At 54.1% G+C, this 21,337-nt stretch overlaps 7 protein-coding genes across 7 annotated transcripts; 4 read left to right on the forward strand and 3 right to left on the reverse strand.

Annotated features, from left to right (window-relative positions):
• Positions 1-382: 382 nt before the first annotated feature.
• Positions 383-1,862, forward strand: LTS14_006568 (uncharacterized protein; the record flags this gene model as incomplete). Its single annotated transcript, XM_064839264.1, has 2 exons — positions 383-923; positions 988-1,862. 2 exons carry the CDS (start codon positions 383-385, stop codon positions 1,860-1,862), a joined length of 1,416 nt encoding a protein of 471 aa, XP_064693006.1.
• Positions 1,863-3,325: 1,463 nt separating this feature from the next.
• hmt1 (ATP-binding cassette-type vacuolar membrane transporter Hmt1) lies at positions 3,326-6,373 on the forward strand (the record flags this gene model as incomplete). Its single annotated transcript, XM_064839265.1, has 2 exons — positions 3,326-3,706; positions 3,758-6,373. 2 exons carry the CDS (start codon positions 3,326-3,328, stop codon positions 6,371-6,373), a joined length of 2,997 nt encoding a protein of 998 aa, XP_064693007.1.
• Positions 6,374-7,458: 1,085 nt separating this feature from the next.
• Positions 7,459-10,744, reverse strand: KIP3 (tubulin-dependent ATPase kip3; the record flags this gene model as incomplete). Its single annotated transcript, XM_064839266.1, has 2 exons — positions 7,459-10,483; positions 10,539-10,744. The coding sequence occupies 2 exons, from the start codon at positions 10,742-10,744 to the stop codon at positions 7,459-7,461; spliced, it is 3,231 nt and encodes a 1,076-aa protein (XP_064693008.1).
• Positions 10,745-11,546: 802 nt separating this feature from the next.
• On the forward strand, positions 11,547-12,597 carry FSR4 (fusarubin cluster-oxidoreductase; the record flags this gene model as incomplete). Its single annotated transcript, XM_064839267.1, has 3 exons — positions 11,547-11,580; positions 11,679-11,846; positions 11,903-12,597. 3 exons carry the CDS (start codon positions 11,547-11,549, stop codon positions 12,595-12,597), a joined length of 897 nt encoding a protein of 298 aa, XP_064693009.1.
• A 362-nt stretch (positions 12,598-12,959) lies between these two features.
• LTS14_006572 (uncharacterized protein) lies at positions 12,960-13,824 on the forward strand (the record flags this gene model as incomplete). The annotated part of the gene is made up of 2 exons (XM_064839268.1): positions 12,960-13,539; positions 13,568-13,824. 2 exons carry the CDS (start codon positions 12,960-12,962, stop codon positions 13,822-13,824), a joined length of 837 nt encoding a protein of 278 aa, XP_064693010.1.
• Positions 13,825-14,307: 483 nt separating this feature from the next.
• LTS14_006573 (uncharacterized protein) lies at positions 14,308-15,636 on the reverse strand (the record flags this gene model as incomplete). Its single annotated transcript, XM_064839269.1, has 1 exon — positions 14,308-15,636. One exon carries the CDS (start codon positions 15,634-15,636, stop codon positions 14,308-14,310), a length of 1,329 nt encoding a protein of 442 aa, XP_064693011.1.
• A 319-nt stretch (positions 15,637-15,955) lies between these two features.
• LTS14_006574 (uncharacterized protein) lies at positions 15,956-20,518 on the reverse strand (the record flags this gene model as incomplete). Its single annotated transcript, XM_064839270.1, has 2 exons — positions 15,956-16,032; positions 16,105-20,518. The coding sequence occupies 2 exons, from the start codon at positions 20,516-20,518 to the stop codon at positions 15,956-15,958; spliced, it is 4,491 nt and encodes a 1,496-aa protein (XP_064693012.1).
• Between the last annotated feature and the right edge of the window lie 819 nt (positions 20,519-21,337).

Consider the following 21,337-nt stretch of genomic DNA (forward strand, 5'->3'; position numbering starts at 1 on the left):
CCTTGACGTACAAATATGGATGCTCAGAGAGTGTTCGCTGTCATCATGGCTTCGGCGTTTGATCCTCGATACGTGGCAGAGACCGAGCCGAGAAGTCGCCGGGAACATTTTTCCTCCTCCACCACAAAGACTCCACCATACCACCTCCATCCTCTGCAAAATATCGATAGTGCGACCATATACCGTGTCGATCATCCTCCGCTTGTGGAGTGACCGCAGTACAATGATGGCATCCGGTAGCCCCCACGCGGTGATACTTCGCGAAGGATGGTCATGTACCCTGGTTGGTGCGGAGTAAGAAGCTGGTAGCCTTTTGAAGTGTCTACTACATAAGAGCTGGGTAGTAAGACGCTGCACCTCCCACGCTTGTACTATACTGATCATGTTGTCCTACCCTTTGCTGTTGCTTCCAGTGCTTAGTGTACTTGCACACCCACCTCCACCTTCTTTTGAGCCTGGACCTCCTGGATCTCCTAGTAGTTGGCCCCAAGGTCCGCCATCTGCTTGGCCACACGGTCCTCCCTCTCAAGGACCTCCTCATAATGGTCCATATGGCCCTCCAGGTAATGGGCTACAGCAAGGCGGCAAAGTCTGCGTTGTCGAGTCCGCCGGCAGCAACGACTCCGCTCCAGCTATCATCGATGCTTTGGACAAGTGCGGCCGCAATACGGGATCTGACCAAGGTCTCGTCGTCTTCAAGAACGAGACTTACAATGTCAAGTCGGTCATGAACACCACCGGTCTCCGTAATGTCAAGATCGAGCATTATGGAACATTGTTGTGGGATACCAACATTCCTTACTGGCTCAACCACTCCCTTCCCGTGGGATACCAGAACCAGTCGTCTGCATGGCTCTTCGGTGGCGAGAATGTGCATTGGAATGGTTTTGGCTATGGCACTCTGGACGGGAATGGTCAAGTTTGTAAGTGGCTCTATGCTAACCTCTTCAACTTTGACACATGCTATGATATGCTGATATCAACCAGGGTACGACTTCATCAACGGCACAAACAACTACCCTGGGCGGCCTCACCAAATCACGATCACTGGCACAGACGATAGCGTCTTCGAGGGCATCCGATTTGTGCAGAGCCAGATGTGGACCATGACCATTATCCACTCCAACAATGTCCTGATGGAGAATATTTACGTCAACAGCACAGACCTTGAGCACCCAGTCGGCTTCGAGTTCTCCTCCTTAAACACAGATGGCGCTGACACTATCTACGCTGATAACATCACCTTTCGCGGCTGGACCGTCGACAATGGCGACGACTCCATCAGCACAAAAGCCAACAGCACGAATATCTTGATCGAGAACTGCGACTTCTACACCGGTTTAGGGGTGGCCGTGGGTAGTATTGGTCAATACAAGGACCGCTTCGAGATCGTTGAGAACGTCACAGTCCGCAACGTTTCCATCAACCATATGCGATATGGCGTCTACTTCAAGACCTGGACAGGCGTCAGCAGTGGATATCCTCCCAATGGTGGTGGAGCTGGTCTTGGCTATGCTGCGAATCTGACATTCGAGGACTTTCACTTCAATAATGCCAGCGGTCTCTTCGCCGTCACACAGTGTACGAGCTACAACTCTGCCACTGGGAACTGCGATACCTCGGAGTTCAACATCAGGGACGTGACAATCAAGAATTGGTACGGCACGACCACGAGCGATGTCGTGGCAAGCATACAGTGTTCCGCCGCGAGTCCATGTACGGGCATGGTCATCGAGAACGTGAGTGGGCTGCTTGATACTGTCAATGGTACTGTGCCTGCGCAGTATCTTTGTGATTCGGTTGTGTCGCCGACAAGCTTCAATTGCACTGGTGCACCATATGGTGAGAACAACAGGAAGTAGATAAGTGTGTATAGCTGTCGCTACAAGACACTGTGAGCCGTAGCAGCTCCACGACCAAAGAATGGTTCCTCGAGCATATTGAAGTTCAACCGTATGTAGAGCAGTGTACGGCCAAAATCTGTATAGTGGCTTCAAGCGATGAGTATTGAGCTGTATAAGCTCTGTCCAACCACACAAGCGGGACAAGCTCTACTGATCTCTGCATGGTGTGGCTGCAGCCCCGACTGGGTCTCTTTGTCATCCTACAACGGCCCTGCATGGTGCCACGAAGGTACATGTACGCTCACACAGTGGTAGAGGAACCCAGATTGATGGTATCAGACGAGATATGGGTGTGCTCCCAGTACAGCTGAGAGGTTTGGATACGTGATCGATCAATACGCCTACGCAGATCAATACGACGGACCGCCCCGTCTGCATGCTTTTATGATCTGTTACCTCGGATCTCCCAAGATTGTAAGCAAATTGAGATGCAAGGTACAGTCAGCTGAGCCCTTCGCGGATGGGCGACCCGGCCTGACGGAGTTGCTGCCGGCATGGTGGTGCATAGCGATGCATGGTGGTGCATGATGGTGGCATGGGGTATGATAGTGTCATGGTGCATTCGGCTTTTCATATATCGGACCGTGTGTACAGTACAGCGGTGTGTGTACCGTTGAAGAACGGAACCAAGTTTCTAGCCATCGACCCAGTGGCACCATGATTCCTGCAGCACGCGGTGAACTCTAAACAACCTTGTCGGCGCCATCAGGTGCCTTCCGGATCGCCACGTTGTTACTCCAGCGCAGCTGACTTTCTTGGAGAGGCGATGGTCCCTAATGACACTGACACGAGCCGTGTGTAGTCGACTTGCAGTCTGCTGATGGAGAATTGATACCAAGAACGGGGCTCAGGCAGTCATGCTTGCGTACGCACAACGACAGACGCCACCATCAAAGCTCAGGTGGCCAAAGTCTGGCTTGACGCAATTCGAGGCCTAATCGGAAGGTTTGGCACTTTGCGTGGTCCGGTGGAACCCTTTTGTAGCCCGATTTGGGATCGACTAGAACTAGAACTAGAACTAAGCGGCCGGGATGTAGAGATATGCGAGCCGATGTGAAGGGTTCTGCTGCACGCATGTTCACTATAGCGGTACGCACCGTACGGCCTACCTACTCTTCACTCGGGTGACATGACAGTCTACTTGTGGGAAAGTGCTATTACCGTACGCGTAGTAGTGAACTGTGCACTAATGAGCTCGACCGGCCACGATCTGACTCTCACCTTACTCTTCATTCCCTTTCCTCTTTCCTAATCCAGTCGCTACTCTCCCTCAAACCCACCCCTCCAAGGCGTTTCCGGCGGCGGGACGGTCGTTTGACTTCGGTTGGAACTTGAGTCGGAAACAGTCTCTGGTCTGGCTTGTCTGTACCACCCCCAGTATGAACACAGATTCATCCCGCGACCCACAGCAGCAAACAATAATGCCACATGGGTCGCTCCCATGGGTCTCTAATCCAGTAGCACAAAACATCCTCACCTACCTACAGATCGCCTATCCGATAATTGTCCTCTTCCTCTACATCATCACCTTTACGATATGGAGTATAGCCGCGGCCCGTAATGAGAATGACGATACGACACAACAACCCGAGCAGCTTGGGCCGGGAGGCAAGCCTTTGCCCAAAAAGAACAAGACCGGGTCCCAGAGATCCAGTGCTCTGAATTTCAGTAGACCGAGGAAGCTGGTGTTTGAATGGCTCTCGGTTGGTGCCCTGGCTACGATAGCTGGGAATATTGCAGTGGTCATAGTGCATGCTCTGGTTGAGAGGGAAGAGAGGTGGTGGTGTGGGCAGGCGCCGACGGTAGGTATATGATAATAAGCTCTTGGTGAGACCGTTCACTGACAGGGCTAGATCTACTTGGTCGGGTCATTTATGGTCTACGCACTCTTTCTCATCACGATCATCGATTCGAAGACTTCGCCAAACGTGGCACATTTGGTAACATGGGTTGCTGCCGTGATGATGGAGATCATCTTGCTCGGCTCATCATTTGGCATCTACACGCAAGAGCATAGAGAGCCAAAAGTCGGCGATCCGAATGGCGGAGAATTGCAAAGAGATATGACAGAATGGGAGATCACAGAAGTCACGTTGGACTTGGTGCGAGTTATCCTACTCCTTGCCCTGATCGGCTTCTACGTATTATTTGTGTTCCTCCGAGGCCAGAAGAAGAAGCAACGCACAGGTTCGCCAGATGAGCAGACGAGACTGCTGGGCGAGGACAACCATAGTGCAGAGAACGGGAATGCTACCCAGCCAACAGCCAACGGGTACGGTACTGCGAATGGTAAGCCCCATGGACCGCATCACGAGGCTCCTGCAGGCTGGGAGAAGCCGAAAGAGAACCCTTCGAGAAGTTGGTGGGAGTATATCCGCGCATATGCGATATTTCTGCCATATATCTGGCCATACAAGGACAACTGGCTCAAGTTCAACTTTATCGTCTGCTTCCTGATTGTCTTCCTTCAACGTGGCATTCAGGTTCTGGTACCGATTCAGACTGGACGAATCACCGACATCTTGGCTGGAGAAGACGGCCCAGCGCGAATGCCGTGGGGTGCAATTATGCTCTACATCCTTTTCCGGATCTTCCAAGGAGGTAACGGCTTGTTGGGAGCAGCTCGACAAGTGCTCTGGATACCAGTGGAGCAATATTCGTACCGCGAGCTCTCTGTGGCCGCCTTTGAGCACGTCCACATGCTCAGTCTAGACTTTCATCTGGGCAAGAAGACTGGCGAAGTACTGTCCGCGCTCGGTAAAGGCTCCTCGCTCAATACCTTCTTGGAGAGCATCACGTTCAATGTGCTACCAATGCTGGTTGATCTGATTGTGGCCATTGTTTACTTTTTGGTCTACTTCGATGCATACTACGCACTTGTGATTGCAGTGGTGACTTTCTGGTACATCTACATCACGATCCGTATGGCTTCTTGGCGTGCGGACATTCGACGCCAAGCCACCAATGCCAGTCGAGAGGAAGATGCTGTCAAGAACGACTCCATGATGTCTTACGAGACGGTCAAGTATTTCAACGCCGAGACGTATGAGTTCGCACGGTATAGGGATGCCGTGACGAAATATCAACGCGCCGAGTATCTTGTGACCTTTTCGCTGGCTCTGATGAACACCATTCAAAACTTGGTCTTCATGCTTGGGCTTATCGTGGCCTGCTTCATTGCAGCCTATCAAGTCACAACGCACCAGCGTAAGGTTGGTCAATTCGTGGTCTTGCTCACGTACATGACGCAGTTGCAAGGTCCGCTAAACTTCTTCGGCACCTTTTATCGCATGATCCAGAACAACATGATCAACTCTGAGCGCATGCTGGAGCTCTTCAAGGAGAATCCGACAGTCGTCGACAGCTCAGATGCCGTCGCGCTTCCTTCGTGTGAGGGAGAGATTAGGTATAACGACGTCAAGTTCTCCTATGACACACGAAAGCCGGCACTACACGGTCTGACGTTCCGCTGCAAGCCAGGCACCACAACAGCGTTAGTAGGAGAGTCTGGCGGTGGCAAGTCTACCGTCTTTCGACTGCTCTTCAGGTTCTATAACGCACAATCTGGAACCATGCAGATTGACGGACATGATGTGCAAGGCATCACAATCGACAGCTTGCGAAGTCACATTGGAGTCGTCCCGCAGGACACAGTGCTCTTCAATGAGACATTGATGTACAACCTCAAGTATGCAAGGCAGGACGCCTCAGACGAGGAGGTGTTCGCGGCGTGCAGAGCAGCGAGTATCCATGAGAAGATCTTAGGCTTCCCAGATGGCTACGAAACGAAGGTAGGAGAACGCGGACTGAGGCTATCTGGTGGTGAGAAGCAAAGAGTGGCAATTGCTCGAACCATCATCAAGAACCCGCGCATCATTCTACTCGACGAAGCCACGGCAGCATTGGATACAGAGACCGAAGAGCACATCCAGGAAGCGCTGAAGACTCTTGCTCGTGGCAGGACAATGCTAGTTATTGCTCACCGACTGAGCACCATCACAATGTGCGATCAGATCCTCGTCCTCCATGAAGGACGAGTAGTAGAGCGAGGCACACACTCCGACCTGCTGGCCATGAAAGGCAGGTACGCAGGAATGTGGCGCAAGCAAGTGCGCGCTCAACGAGCAGCGGAGGACGCAAAGGCACTACAAGCCAAGGCGGATAGACTTCGCAGAGAAAGTATGGGTAGTAGCGAAAGACGGCCCAACGCAGAAGATAGTCCGGGAAGTAGTGATGAGGACGAGCACGCTGCCGCGAGAGCCATAGCGAGGGAGCAGACGGACCTGCAGTCTGCTCTGTCCATGTCGCCCGGTTCGGCAGTACCTGGAGCACAGATCGCAAGTGTCTTGTCCGGACAGCAGGATACGGGGACTGATCTTGGGCCGCAGAGGGAAGGCCTGAGGAGTGGTGCGGTGAGGTCTCCTTCGCTGGTGCAGGAGGAGCCGAGGAGGCCTGTCGGACATCCTTGAGTAGGACAGTCTTTCATTTCGGTTGCAGTGGCCTAGGCACAGTACAGTATACGATCATGCCTGATGCCTTGCCCGGGGATTTGTCCCATTCGCACTGCACGCAGCTCTAGCTCCGGCAGTCGCTCCACTACGACAAACGAAGAAATATGAAACTTTGGTTCCGAGCATCCATCTATCCAGCTATCATTTTTGATCGACTCGTCAGTGGCGTTTCATTAGAGAAAGAAGAGCGGTGAAGCTTCACAGCAAGTAAGGGTGCGTTGTGCCTGCATGGCGGCGTCTATGCATGCTGGCGTTCCACGCCATTTGAGCAGATTGGTCATTGTTCGGGTTGGCTTTTTCGTGTTTTCGATAGCATGGTGCAGGCGGATCTTTGCATGCTTTGTACTGTACATATTCCGTACCGTTATCGCCGACTGATATGGCATGTATATGCAGTGCCACGTTGTACATATGTGCCATTGCTTGACAGTGCCTCATAGGTCGCGGAAGGTCTCGAGGGCTTGCTTGTGACCTTGGAACGACGCTTGCAGGAATGTAAATGCCATCTCGTACCACACAGCTTTGAAACGATGGCGGGCCTGATGTGGGCCTCACCGGATGTCGACGATTGAAAGGGGACTGTATGAGGAATCAGAGCTTAGCCCAAAAGATACCATGACAGAAGGGTAGGTGAATGCTTTACCCAAACCCTAACCCTAACATCACCTGCCATAACAAGATGATTCGTTGTATCTCCAACGCAGCGTATTAGATAATGTGAACAGCCATCTTGTCAGTACTTGAGGACAGTAGCGTAACTATGCTCAGACAATGAGATCGAGTAGATGTGCATAACGGGAAGCTTGAATCCATACGAAATGCTTTCCCATCCCTCAATTATATGAGGCCACTCTGTCCGTGCCGTGCGAGGAGAAACTTGGTCATGATGCATGCCTGCATACCGTAGAACGCCAGCCATATCCTGCCCAACCATTTCCGCTCAGACAAGGCATGGAGAAAGAAGCCATACGCCAACAGCCCATCCAGCACAGTCATCTCCAAAGAAGCTAATAGGCCACCCGCCATGGAGCCTGCAAAGACAACTATCGCCAAGCAGCTTTTCCCCCGACCCCACTAGCCCTCGACGCACTGCCCGGCACAATGGAAGAAACCCTCACATGTCCCCTCGGCGCCCCTGTCACACCACTAGCACCAACGGCCATACCATCTCTCATCCCTCCTCCACCACCAGCCGCACCACTCTCAGCCTGCAAACTCCTCCTCACAGCCATAGGACCAGAAGCTTGCTTAACAACCGGCTGCGTGCGAGGCGAGAGGACAGACCTCAGCGCTTCTTCGCGCTCGCTCTTGACCATGCGGCGGGCGTGGGAGGCGGAGAAGATACTGCTATTGATATTTCCACCACTAGCACCGTTGACGTTATCCGGGGGTGGACTGTCCCGTGAAGAAGCCGAGGCAGTAGGTGAGCGACGACGATGTGCCGCTGATTCTCTACTACCCTGTCTTCCCGTGCCGCCGTGGTGATGACCATTACCGCCGATGGAGGAAGTACGTTTCAGTTTCATGGCCGAGCGAATTTTACCCGCTGTTTCCTTATCTATACCGCCATTGTTGAGGGAGCGCTCGGAATCCGAGCCACTGCTCAGGGAAGCATGATCGTCGTTTTCTTTATTACTACTCGCCTCGCTGACGTGGTGGGAGAGGCGGTGGGAAGAAGGTGCGGAATTGGCGGCCATTTCGCGGAGGGGACTGCTTGCGTCTGAGCTGGAAAAGGCGCCTAGGGTTAGAGCTGGAGGGGCGTGCAAAGGTATTGGACTTCCATCGCCCTTTTTGGCCAGGAAGCCAGCTGCAAAGCGTCCTGTGCCTGTCGTCCTTCTCGCTTCGCTGCTTGGAACAGGGGCAGTGGGCAGGGGACTAGAGCCGGCCTCTCCACCACCGACGTCATGGCGAAGTACAGGCGCAGTGGGTAGTTCGCCAGTACCCTCACCCTCGACAGGCGAGCTCTCGAGCGGCTTTGGCGTAGTCTGGAACTCAGCTAAGGGTGCGCCTTCCTCTGCATCATCGCGCCATCGCACTGCTCGCTTCTTGGTCGGCGACTTCTTCTTCGGAGTACCATTGCCAAACGTGATGCCTTTCCTCGCGCCTCCGAGCTTGACTCGTCGCCTAGGCGAGCCCATCGGGCGCATTGGACTGCCACCGAAGATATGGGGTGATGATGTTTGGTGCGCATCCGGGGCCATGTGTGGTGGAAGGGAAGATGCGGGTGCGAGTGAGGGTCTGATCTTTGATTTGAGGGGACTGGGGCCTATGAGAGGCACCTGCTTGCGCTTTCTTGGGGTACCGTGGCGCGTAGGTGCGACGGCTTCGATGATTTGCAGACCACCATCAGGCTTGATGACCTGGCCCGTCGCTTCTGTGCAGCTTTGCAGCAACTTGCCCAGAACGTTCCTTGCGGCTGCCACAGCATCCTCCTCGCTCATCTGCAAGATCTGGTTGAGGATGGCGATCGTCTCAAAGTGCGCCGTGAGCATGACCTGCATCAAAGCAGCCTCCGTGTTCTTCGAGTCGTCCAGGACAGAAATGTTGGCGTCGAGATCAGCCCGGTACTTCAGCAGCTCGACTTCCTTCCTCAAACTCGCCTCTTCCATGCTATCCGGCACAGCACCATCAAGACCCTGCAGTTGACGCAGGCCATCCTGTAACGCTGTGTCGACCGCCCGAGTCCAGTTGCTCTTCGCCAGTCTCTGGTGGTAATGCTGCCTGCTACCTTCCAGCTCAACCAGTATACCCTGCGCCGTCTTACGCATGCCACTGAGAGATGCAGGCGGCTCCTCTTCCTCTCTCGTCTCACAGACCTGGTCAAAAGCACCAATCCATCCGCTCAAAGCTGCGATCCGTCTCTCGATCTGCCGTAGTCTTCTCATGTTGTTCACACGCTCTTTCCGCTCTTCCACGCTGTGCTCAAATGCTGTCCGTATCCTCAAGACACCTTCATGCGCCAACTCGCTCCTCTTCGCCTCCGCTTTCCTGAACTTGACGAACGCCAGGTCCTCGTACTGCTTCTGTTGCGCAGTAAGCTCGTTAATGCGATTCATCTGCTCGTCGATCTTCTTGAGGTAGTCCTTGACGTGTCTGTCGACGTTGTATACATTTCGCACACTCTTGGTCTGGATGTTCTTGGCTCTGTTGGCGTAGCGGAGGGTATTTTGTGTCTCGTCGAAGTGCTGGCTGCTCGGCGATACGCAGACGATCATCACTGTCCTGCAATTGCCGCCCAAGCTGAATTTCAGCAGTCGCGTGAGTTTGCTGTTACGGTATGGGACGTGATTCTTCTTCCTTGGGTCGCAAAGCGCGTTGATGCAGGAGCCGAGCGCAAGGAGTGACTTGTTAATGTTGGCACCTTCTAGCAATCTCTCGCCTCGATTCTTGGTGGCTGAAGCTCGCTCTGAGCCAGCCAAGTCGATAATTGAGAGGGTAGCCATGGTGACGGGCTCATTCACGGAAGCATTTCGGTCCTTCAGACTAATGTTGACCTGCAACACTGCGTGCGAGCGCGAGGAGGTCGCATTTGCCTCAGTTGGCGACTGTGTCCGGCATGCGTTCCCTCGGATGACCATATCCATGACCTCTGCGACATTTTGCGGCTTGTGCGATGATAGCCCAGCCACGGACACCACCTGATTCGCATCCTCGCGCAGCATCAGCCCTTGCTTGCCGCCTGCGCCTGGACTCAACAGATCTCGAATCGTCTCGTTGTATATCTCCAAGTATGAGAGAGTGATCTCGCTCTCCTTGTCCGTCTGAACCTCATCCACCTTCTCGAACAGCTCTTGCATGGTCAGAAAGATAATGCCCGGTTGTTGCGCTGTGCCAGTGATTGTGTGGGTCTTGCCGCAGCCAGTAGCGCCGTATGCGAAAACGGTTGCGTTGAAGCCGTCCATGACGGAGTCCAGAAGATTCCTCGTTGTCGCTTCGTAAACATCGCCTTGAGTCGTGTTCTCGTCAAAGACTCGATCGAAGCCGAAGGTCTGATCCTTGACCCGCTTGCCCATGGGCATGTGTCGCCCGAATCGCTGCACGGAGGTCTCATCGGGAGGGTCGAATACTCTGCGAGCCTGTCAGTATGACCGCTTGTACTCACAATCCCATAGCATGTACACACAAGCACTTCTCATCCACGACCTTGATCACGCTCCTGATCCCCTTCGACTTCATTTGTGGTGCAGGTACAGCCGCCAGCGATCCATCGCCCAAGAACAGAGGTCCATCATCGGTTCGTGTGAGCTGCGCAGCTTCTCGTATGGTGAAAGGTCGTACGCGCACAGCGACATTGATCATGGAGGCTCCATCCACGCCGGGAGCCGCCATGGTGAAGAGTGTATAAGCCTAGATTATGTGAAGAAGCTTCGGAAGTGTATGCTGTCTCTGTCGCTGCTGGTTATGCGCATACACAAGTCATGTCATGCTTCCGTCGGCCATGAATCCGTAAATCGACCGTGACGTTCTTGCTGTCCTGAAGCTGTGCCAATGTGAAACGAGCTAGTCCGACAAACAAGCCCGGACGCCACGGCAACCGGCTGCTGCCGAAGAGCCCCAGTGTGGCCATCTCCCACACCCATCACTCCAGCTCCTCAGGACAATAATAATATGTGATGGTCTACCTAGCAGCCTATTGATCTCATCTGCACATGACAAACGAACTGGTCTTGCGAGAACATGTTGATGTCGAAGGGAAGATGGTGCAATCATAATGATACGACCTCGGCAACAGCTCCATCACCAATGACGTTTCCTGGCTAAATCCGAGCTCCATAAGCATGTAGATGTCCATGGTATAAAGACATCCATAGATATAGCTCTTCACAATACGGTTGACCGTATCGTTGAGTCCTGCACTTCAACCCCACATGCACCGTCTGCTACGCATGTCAGCCTCAAGACGTCTCTCCTCCTTCTCGTCACAACTCCGAACAGCCAGCACAATGAAGGAAGCCGTAGTGGCCAAAGGCCCGAAGGTGGAGATCATCGACTCGTCTATACCGAAGCCAGGACCAGGCCAAATCGTGACAAAGGTCGTCTTCTCCGGCAGCAACCCAAAAGACTGGCGAGTTCATACGTCCTCTACTCTACGAACCCATTACTGATGCTAAGCAGGAAGCGACCAGAGAATATGCCCGATGCCAAACCAGTAAACCAAGGCGACGGTAAGTAACTCCTGCAGAGACCATGCCGCTAGTACATACTACTAGCTTACTTCTGTTGATCTGCTCTCGTATCAAGAAGCTAAGATGAAACCATGCAGACATCTCCGGCATCGTCCACGAGGTCGGCGAAGGCGTCTCGGGATTCAAGCCCGGTGATCGCGTAGCAGCCTTCCACGAGATGATGAAGCCCGGTGGCTCCTACGCCGAGTATGCTCTTTCGTGGGCGCACACGACATTCTACCTACCCGAGAAGACCACTTTCGAAGGTATCATCACCTCGCAAAGTACAGTCCCTCCGACCAATACTGACCGAAACGACCAGAGGGCGCCGCACTACCCCTTGCAGCAATGACAGCAGCCGTGGGCCTCTACGCCCGCCTCCGCCTCCCAGAACCCTGGTTCCCACTCCCGCAAGACATCTCCCAGCAAATCCCCCTAGTAATCTACGGCGCCTCCTCAGCAGTCGGCAGCTACGCCATCCAGTTCGCCCAACGCAGCAACATCCACCCCCTAATCTGCATAGCCGGGCGCGCCCAATCCCACGTCCAGAAACTCATCTCCCCCGAAAAAGGGGACGTGATCATCGACTACCGTAGCGGCAACGACGCCATCGTCCAAGGCATCAAAGACGCTCTCAAAGGCCAAAAACTTGAATATGCCTTTGATGCCGTGAGCGAGAAGGGCTCGTACCAGAATATCTGTCAAGTCCTGGATCACAACTCGGGCAAAATCACACTCGTGCTACCTGGGAAGAAGTACGCAGAGATTCCGGCGAGTGTGGAGAAGAGTACTACTACTGTTGGGAGTGTGCATATTGATCTCAAGGATTTCGGGTATGTGTACTTTCGGTACATCTCGAAAGGTTTAGAAGAGGGTTGGTTCCATGCTCATCCGCCGGAGGTGGTGGCGGGTGGATTAGAGGGTGTGCAGACTGCGTTGCAGGATTTGAAGGATGGGAAGGCGAGTGCGGTCAAGTATGTTTTTAAGATTGCTGATACGCCAGGGTTGAGTCAGTAGACGATATCCATGCTATGCATCACCATTTGGATTCCTTCCCTGTCATTACAGGCCGAGGTCAACACGCTATCGTATCGTCCTTCAGGTGTTCGTTCTGGAGCAAAAAGTCGGAGATATTGTTTCTGCCAATATAAGCGGTGTAAGTGGTAAGCAAAAAGTTGTCTTCAGACCCAGTCATACTCTACTCAGATCTTGACACGGCCAAATCACGCCGACCTGTATATACTGCCAGTTTCCCAGCCATAGCATCCGCTCTCCATCTATCTAGGCGGCTCTCAACACGATATAGTCAACTAATACGCCAGAAACAAAAACCATCATTCACCAACCCACGAAGATCCGTAACCCTGCCTCATTAAATCATGGCGGTACCAAAAATCCCAAGATCCTTCCTCATCCTCTCCGAAACCCACAACCACGTCCTCAACCCCTCACTAACCTACCCACTGGACCAACCGCTTCCAAAGGTAGACGTGCTCCTCCACTGCGGCGACCTGACCAAAGTAGGCGCCACGTCCGCTTTCAAGGCTGCTCTGAAAATGCTCGCCCACTTCGACGCAGAACTTAAGCTCGTGATAGCCGGTAATCGCGACCTAGACCTCGACGCCGCCTACGTCGATAACCCGAGCGAGTACGAAGAGAACGTGGAGATCATGACTGGACCTCTTGCAAAAGCTGCTGGGGTCACGTATCTGACTGAGGGGACGTATAGGTTTACTCTCAGTTCTGGAGCGAAGTTTAGTATTTTCGCTCCGCCGTTTACGCCTGCGTTTGGAGATTATGCGTTTGGGTATCAACGTGGGGAGGGACGGTGGAGGATCCCTGAGGGGGTTGGATGTTGTTATGACGCATGGGCCTCCGTGTGGGACTCTGGATCTTGTCAGAGGCGAGCATTTGGGCTGCGAGACGCTGGCTCGAGCGATCGTGAGGGTAAAGCCGTTGGTACATTGCTTTGGCCATATTCACGAAGGTTATGGGTTTCAGGTCAAGGAGTGGCAGGATGAGAAGCCCGGTGCGCATGAATCCCGAAGCATCCAGATTTCGAAAGCAGGGACCGATGCGGAGCCGGAACGATTCGAGATCGTGGGGGGAAGGAGTACGTTGATGATCAATGCGGCGATCATGCACAAGCCAGCGGAAGATGAGTCGGAGAATAACACGGAGCGGCCAAGGCCTGAGCCGTCGAATGCACCGTGGTTGGTCCATATCCCTCTGGACCGAGCATGAACAGGACCCTGGTTTAAAGTCAGCCAGGGGCGTGACGCAGTTCAAACTGCTCGGGAAGACAACTCGTGCTAGATCGAGGGTGGTTTGTCTGGCGATAGAAGGCAGTGGGAGAGCTCTTGCTACTTCATGAAAGGGAGTAATTCCAACAAACAGGTAAGGTATAGTGCTCCACCTGTTCATCTCGTCAAGCGGCTGCAGGGAAAGATGGTTCGAGTAACATCGCCACCCCTCCATAACCCAAGAAGACGCCGTGATGCATCTTCCAGCAATGTAGTCAAGATGCCACAGTCGCTCTTCCCGTTGCAACTCCGCCGCGAATCAGAGTCCTTCCAACGCTCCAGAAGCCCTATGGAGCAAGAAAGAAGCACACCGACGAAGCAAAGAGGCACGGGAGAAAAGAATGATTGCCTCGACCATAGCCGGCCCGGCGGCTCGAAGTGATACGGCAGCACTTGCACTATATCGCCTCCTCGACCCATTATGCTATATCCCCTCCTGCACCAACGCGTTACACCCCTGGACCAAATCATTCCTCAAATCCTCCCACGCCTCGACCCCAACACTAATTCGACACAGCTCATCTTCGACCGTATCATCGCTCATTCGCCGCCATTCGATCAGGCTCTCCACCCCTCCCAAACTAGTCGCATGATGGAAGAGGTGAAGCTTCGACGGGAAATGGCGAGCTTGTTTGGCGGTCTTGAAGTTGATACTAAACACCGGTCCAAAACCCACAGGCATTTGTTTCTTCAACCAGCTCATATCCTCCTCTTGCAAAGAAGCATGCTCGATCTTCGCAACAACCCTCTTGACCGCCCGTGCATCCCCCGAAGAATCCTCACCCTTCAACGCCCCATCAATAAACCCAACAAGCCGATCAGCACTCTGACTCTGCCGCATGACCCTCAGCTCCAACGTCCTCAAACTCCTGACCCCCAACCAACCCTCCATACTCCCCATCACAGAACCCAAATGCAACCTCTCCCCAAACATGGTCCAATAATCTTTTTCCCACCCCTGCCTCTGCTTCCCGATCGCAACAACACCACAGAGCATATCCGAATGACCCCCGAAATACTTCGTCCCTGAATGCATCACGAAATCCGCACCCCACTCGAACGGATCCTGCAGCGGCAGCGGAGCGAACGTGGCGTCCACTGTAAGTCTCGCTCCACGCTTATGCGCCAGATCAGCATAATACTGAATATTATACGCTCGTCCCGTAGGATTAACTGGAGTCTCGATATGTACTACATCGCCCTCACCCAACCTCCACCCTTCACCCTCATTCTCCCAACTCTCCTCATCAAACAGATCCACGATCCTGCAATTCGTGAGTTTCTGATAGATTTTGAGTACACCATGACAACCATGATACCCCGCCCCGATCGCCACGACCTTCGGATGCAAGAACACGAGTAAAGCATGAAAAGCCGCTAACCCGGACGAATACGTCAGACACGGCGCCCCGATCAAATTCGTAAGGATCAGCTCTAAGCGTGAGGCGTTGGGGGCCGTGAGACGGGAGTAGATGTGTGCATCGCTTGCTACTGCTGTTCCGGGGATTCGGGAGGGGATATCGAGGTCGTCGACTGGGTTTAGTTGGGAAGGGTCGGAGGAGTAACGGAAGGTGGTGGAGACGTGGAGGGCGGGGGCGACGTCGGTGTAGCTGTTCATTGGGTCGTCGCCGTGGACGCCGATGGTGGAGGGTTGGTAGGTGGGGTTTTGGGAGGGTTCGGGGATTGTGAGGTCGGTGGTAATGTTGGGGTTGCCGTTGCCATTGCTGTGGCAATTGGTGTTGTGTTGTGCCATCTTGAATGGTATCAGAAGAGTGTTGAGGACAGTGAGAGGGATTTGCGTGCAATGCGTATGGTAAGAAGGAGGATATATACTTTCCAATATAACGTGACGCATTCGCCGAAAGCTCAGAAATTCCGACATCTTCACCCCCACTACTCCGCATGAAGTCCGCGCCCTGCATGGAGGGGTTCTTGATAAGGCTGAGATACCGTACTCATGCAAGCTTCGGACACAATGTCCCAAGACCCTCGCTATGCAATCGAAGAACTCGAGGGTATCCTGCAACAAAGCACCAGCCAAGAGAGCACACCTACCACTCCGGACATATATCTCATATCCGCCTCTTCAACGTCATCAACCGTCCCACAGTCGTAGCAGCCGGCAACGCAGCAGCAAAGCGATCACGATCTACCAGAGAACAATACATTAGCACGTTTACTCCTCCTCAACCACATATTAAGTCATCTGCACAGTACTCACCGGCCTCCGTCTCAAACCCAATCCCGATATCATCATGCTCCTCCGCATACTCCAACCCTTCCAAATTCACGAATCTTCGCCTCACCCTCTCCCCGACCTCCACCTCCTCATCCCCATCCCTCTTCTCCAGCCTATTAAGCTTGAACTTAGCATCCACAAACTTGACCCCCCATTTCTTGCCCCTTCCATCCCCCTTCACGCGCTCGAAAGTATCCGTGCTCCGAATCTGGAAGCACAACGCATCCGCTAGCTCGAAATCCTCCATAAAGGCCAATACCTGCGTAGTATTCCCATGCGCATTCTGCACGATCTGCAACCGCACAGACGAAGCCTGTTTCTTCTGATAGATGGGCACCATAGCCATACGATGGGAGATATTAAACGTACTCGCCACCCCATCATACGCGACCGTGAACCCCGTGACGGAAGCCTGGAAAGTATGAAGATCGGCCGGGGTGGCGAAGAGGAGGGTGCGGACGGTCGTCTGCTGTTGCGCGAGTTGATACAGTGTACTCACCCCCTCCACCACTTCCTGCGATGCTTGGCGGACATCGATAGACATGGTAAGATCCTCCTGCGGCTCGCGCAGGATTTGTATAGCCGGGATCGCTTGCGCGGCGCAGGGGAGACGGAAAAGAAGTTCGCCTTTGCCTAGGTTCAGACGGTCGGTTATGCAGCCTGCTGCGTGTCGGGCCACTAATCTCAAGCTCTCGGAGCCGACGGTCGGGGCGATACGTGTATTTGGGTCGTCGGAGATGCTGTTTGTGATGCCGAGTTTCTGCCACTGGAAGGATTGGAGTGCTGGATGGCTGCTGATGGGCGAAGAGCTGGAGATTTGTGCTGCATTCTGGATGTTCAGGCCTGTGAGGGCGATTTTGCTCACGATCGCTTCGTCTTCACCGATACTCAGGCCGTTGAGGATGTCGTAGAGGGCTTGTCGACTTGCCATATCTGGGAAGACGAGCAGGATCCTACACTGGCGATTCTCTTCCCTTATGCGTAGAACCATCGCCGTGGTGCCTTGCGCAGCAGCATCAGTGATGAACTCGAAGAGCAGCGGCGACTGGGCGCCAAGGTTGTGGCTGACACTGCTCAGACTTTTATGAGCAGGATCCGTGACAAGGAGTAAGCGAAAGCCTCTGTGCATCTTCCGCGCACCGCTACCATCTCGATGCTCAAGCGTCCGCTCAAAGACCAGGGCCATACATCTCGGCATCTTCTCAGCCGGGAAGGAATGTGTGCCCGAGGAGTCCGCATACTGCAGTTCAGCGAGCAAGGACTCGTGGGCCTGCCGTTCATCTTCTCGTGGTCGTAAGCTGTGCTCGATCTTGCGCGCATACTCGACCATATTCCACAGGCTCCGGAAATCACGCTCCTGCATCTTCACCGTTAAGTCGAAGCCTCGTGGGAGATGTACCGATAGACCATGCGAGCCCGCCTTCCACGAAACATCCTGCCAGCCTAGCCCTTTCTCATCGCCTCGTCTTGGACCAATGTTGACGTTGACGAGATCGCTCTGACCAGCTACAACAATGCTTGGCTGGAACTCTCGCTTGTTGCGTAACATGGTTAGCATGCACGGGAACACCGCCCGGTCTGTCTCAGCCTCATCTGTATTGATAGATGCTTCGACCGGGAAGCGGCCAAAGCAGAAGATACCCCGTGTATCGCCAAGCGGAAGTGCTTCAATGGGCGACGTCGTTGGTGTAGATGGATCTACAAGGATAGATCTAATGGCAGCACCACTCAGCACTTCCACGACGTTGGATGTGAATCGCGGGTAGTCGATCCAGATCCTGGTATCCTGACCTTGTATCAAGGACTGATGTGGTGGCATAAGCTGGGCTTTCTGCATCGAGGCGCAGAGAGACTTGATATGACTCCTCAATAACGCAGAAGACTGCGAGAGCTGCGAATGTCCAGCAGGCGAGTGTACAGACTGTGGACTCTCCACCATAGTATGTTCGTCCAGATGTTCGGAGAGGAACCACCACGCCTTGGCAAGATCGACATGACATTGCATTAATAGCTCCCTCGGCGGCTCAGACGCCTTAGAGCGTTGCTGTAGTAGGACTTCCAGCCCAGCTTTGCCTTTGAGGTACCACCACAATGCCGTGCGTAGCCATGCTTGTGGCGAACATAGCGGTACTGGTCGCTCCTTTTCTGCAGTCAGGGAGAAAACACCACGCATATGCGCCACGCGACCAGCGAAATCAGCAAGTGCTAGATCAGTCGCGGGATCACTCTGTGTCGAAGGCTGGGGCGAAGGTATCGGTCGCTGGAATGATCGCGAAGAGGCTGCAGAGCCCGGTCGCACGGCATCATCTGACCGTAGAGTCGCAGCAGGCGGTCTCGAGCCTTGCATCGCCGGATTTTGAGACCCGGCAAAGTAACCTGCCGGACTTGGACCACGAGCATACGGCGATGTGGCACCTCTTGCAGCGTTCCCAGGTCCGAGCATAGACGAGCGCGGACTAGGCGACTGTGGACTCTGCCGTGGAGGCCCGAAGCGCTGCTCAGGTGATGTCTGCGATCTGTTCGGCTCCCGTATCTGTGGCGAAGTTTCTTCTCGCGAGCTCGTTCGGCTGTGACTGGATGCGCCCATGCCGGAAGATGCAGGAAAGCGGTTTATGCTACCGCTCGAATTACTGCTCTGGTTGTAGAAGGGGCGCGGCTTCTGCTTCTCAGGCGAGGTTTGAGAGTCAAAGATTCGATTCCGCATGGGCGAGCGTGATCTGCTTGCGCTGTCATCAGACGGTACTTGCATGGTCTGAGCAGGCGCAGGAGGCGGCCGGCCAGGCTGTGCAGACCCATTCGGTGGTTGTGCGGCTCGCATATAGCTTGGTCTCGTATCTTCTGACGGCCTTCGGTGCGTCTCGTCATACGATTGTGCTCCTGGGCGCTGGCCAGCACGCATGTAACTGGGTTGCATATCCTGGGAGGGTTGTTGGCGAGGCTCGTCGTAAGATTGTGATGCACCTTGTTGACCTGCGCGCATGTAGCTAGGCGGGCCCATGTCATGGCTCCTCTGGCCGGGACCAGGGTGCTGTCGAATCGGGACTTGCTGAGGTATTGTTTGAACCGGCGGCTGGGTAGACTGACCCGTGCCTTGTAAATTCGTGTCCCCAGACCGCCGTTTCATATACCTCGGATCCTCAAACGGCGACGGCCCCGTCCCCTCGGGGGACAAATCATCCCCAGCCACCCCACGCTCCTCCTCAGACACAATCCTCGAAACCGAGAGATTAGACAAAGTATTGTAGAACTGCTCCGAAGGCCTCAATCCCGTAGCTGAATCCGGCTGGCGCTGCTCCTGGCCTTCATCCTGCATGAAAAGAGTACTAGCTCGACGTAGGGCCATACCCTCATAAGCCTGCATGTCCCTATCCCGTCTCCGTACAACGAGAGGGGATGATGGGTCGCGAGGTGCTGCAGAGGCTTTGCTGGAGCTGGAGTTGACGGTACTGGCTGTCATGGGTTGAGGCGAGTCGAAGTGGAAGTTCGTGCCTATCATGGGAGCTTGCGTATCTAGTCTTGGAGGTCCGGACTCAGTACTCGCTGCAATCTCCTCGTCACTTTCGTAGTCCGCTTCGTTGACAGGTCGTTGCTGCTGTTGCCTCATATCATCGCTGAAACCCGTAGGCGTCCTCCCGAGACTCGGTCGATGAGCGATAGCCTCAATAGGCGGCGAAGCGAATTTCCTTTGCACAGGCGGGGAGAACTCATTATGCGAAGTATCCGCTCTCCTGAGTGGCGGAGCCGTGAAATCCTCTTGCGGCGCTCTGACAAGTCCAGGTCCAGGTCTGGGTTCAGATCCAACTTGTCCAGAACCCGGCCTCGGAAGCGGTACAGCACCCGGCCACGAGGTCCCGTTGTCGAGGGTATTAGGTCGATAGGCGGAAGCAGAACGACTAACCATAGCTTTCCGCCTAGAGATCTCAGCCGGAGGATCAGGTGCCTCATCCCCACCCTCGCCAATGACATCCGGCGTCGTCTTCACAAACCCCACCGTCAGCCCCTCCCTTCTCCTCCTCCTCCTATACCCCGTCCACTGCGGCACAGCACCCTCCTTCCCCTGCACCTGCTGCTGCTGCTGACCGTGACCCGCCGCCAACGGAGCGCCCTCCCTCTCCCTCGCACCCCTCACCTCATGTGCCTCAGGCCACCTCTGCGCAATAGCAATATCCAGCTTCGGCTTACTCTTCTCCGTCGACGGCTTCAAGAAATCCACCACATCCTCGTTCAGCTTGAAGGAATTCGTATGCTTCGCCTGCGTCTGCTGCTGCCCAAAATCCTCGCTCGCAGTAGAAGGCACAGGTGGAGAGTCATTCTCCTTGAACACTTTGCCCCATTTGCTCTTGCTGAGAAAGGACTTGCCTCTCGAGCGGAGTCCAGATCCCTCGTCGTCTGCCATGGTGCTATTCTATCTGCCGCCTGCCCGACGGAAGTATCTCGAGTCCGCTGTCTGTCGAGATCCACGGTCGAGATTCCAGATCTCCCAGGATGTAATGCACATAAGCAGCTTTCACTACCCAGCAGTTCCCTTCCTCTTTCTCTAGAACGAACCAGCGTCCATTCACCGCAGCTCAGCCCAGAACGATGCTCGAAAGCAGCAAGCAAATCGGGCCACACCAGTCTCTCACGTGCCCCCAAGTCCAAGTTCAAGTCCCAGCACAGCAAGAGCAAGAGCAACAGTAGAGCACAAGCTAAGGGCCGAAACGCACCAAAATGGACAGACACAGACACAGACACAGACACAGACACAGACACAGACACAGACACAAACACCCTTGCTACCTCTTCCTACCACATCACAGAACACGACAGAGCAGCACTCGTATCCTCGCAACAAACAAGCAACACCTTTCACATCAAGCCCACAACAATAGCGTCTTCCCACACCAAGAACACGAAAAGTACTGTACCTTACGAGCCTATCTCCAGCGAAGGAACCGCGGCCCTCAGTTTCAGCTGACTATATGCTTAATCAAGAGCTGAGATAAACAGAAACGGCTTAGAGTTGGACCCTAATTTACGCGCCCGAGAAGTCAAACTCTCAGGGTCCTCGCTTTTTACCCGAGACGAGGTGGGAGGGTGAAGGTGGGGTAAAATCATGCCCTGTCAGCAAAGGCGTTTACTCGGAGTTTGTGTGAGGTGTGGGGGTTTGTGAGATCCGAGTATTGCTTTGTACGCGCAGGACTAAGACAGGGGTCGATATCTGTTTCGTGAGGTC

Source organism: Recurvomyces mirabilis (genome assembly GCF_035927965.1).
Source record: "Recurvomyces mirabilis strain CCFEE 5264 chromosome Unknown scaffold_17, whole genome shotgun sequence".
Taxonomy (NCBI): Eukaryota; Fungi; Ascomycota; class Dothideomycetes; order Mycosphaerellales; family Teratosphaeriaceae; genus Recurvomyces; species Recurvomyces mirabilis.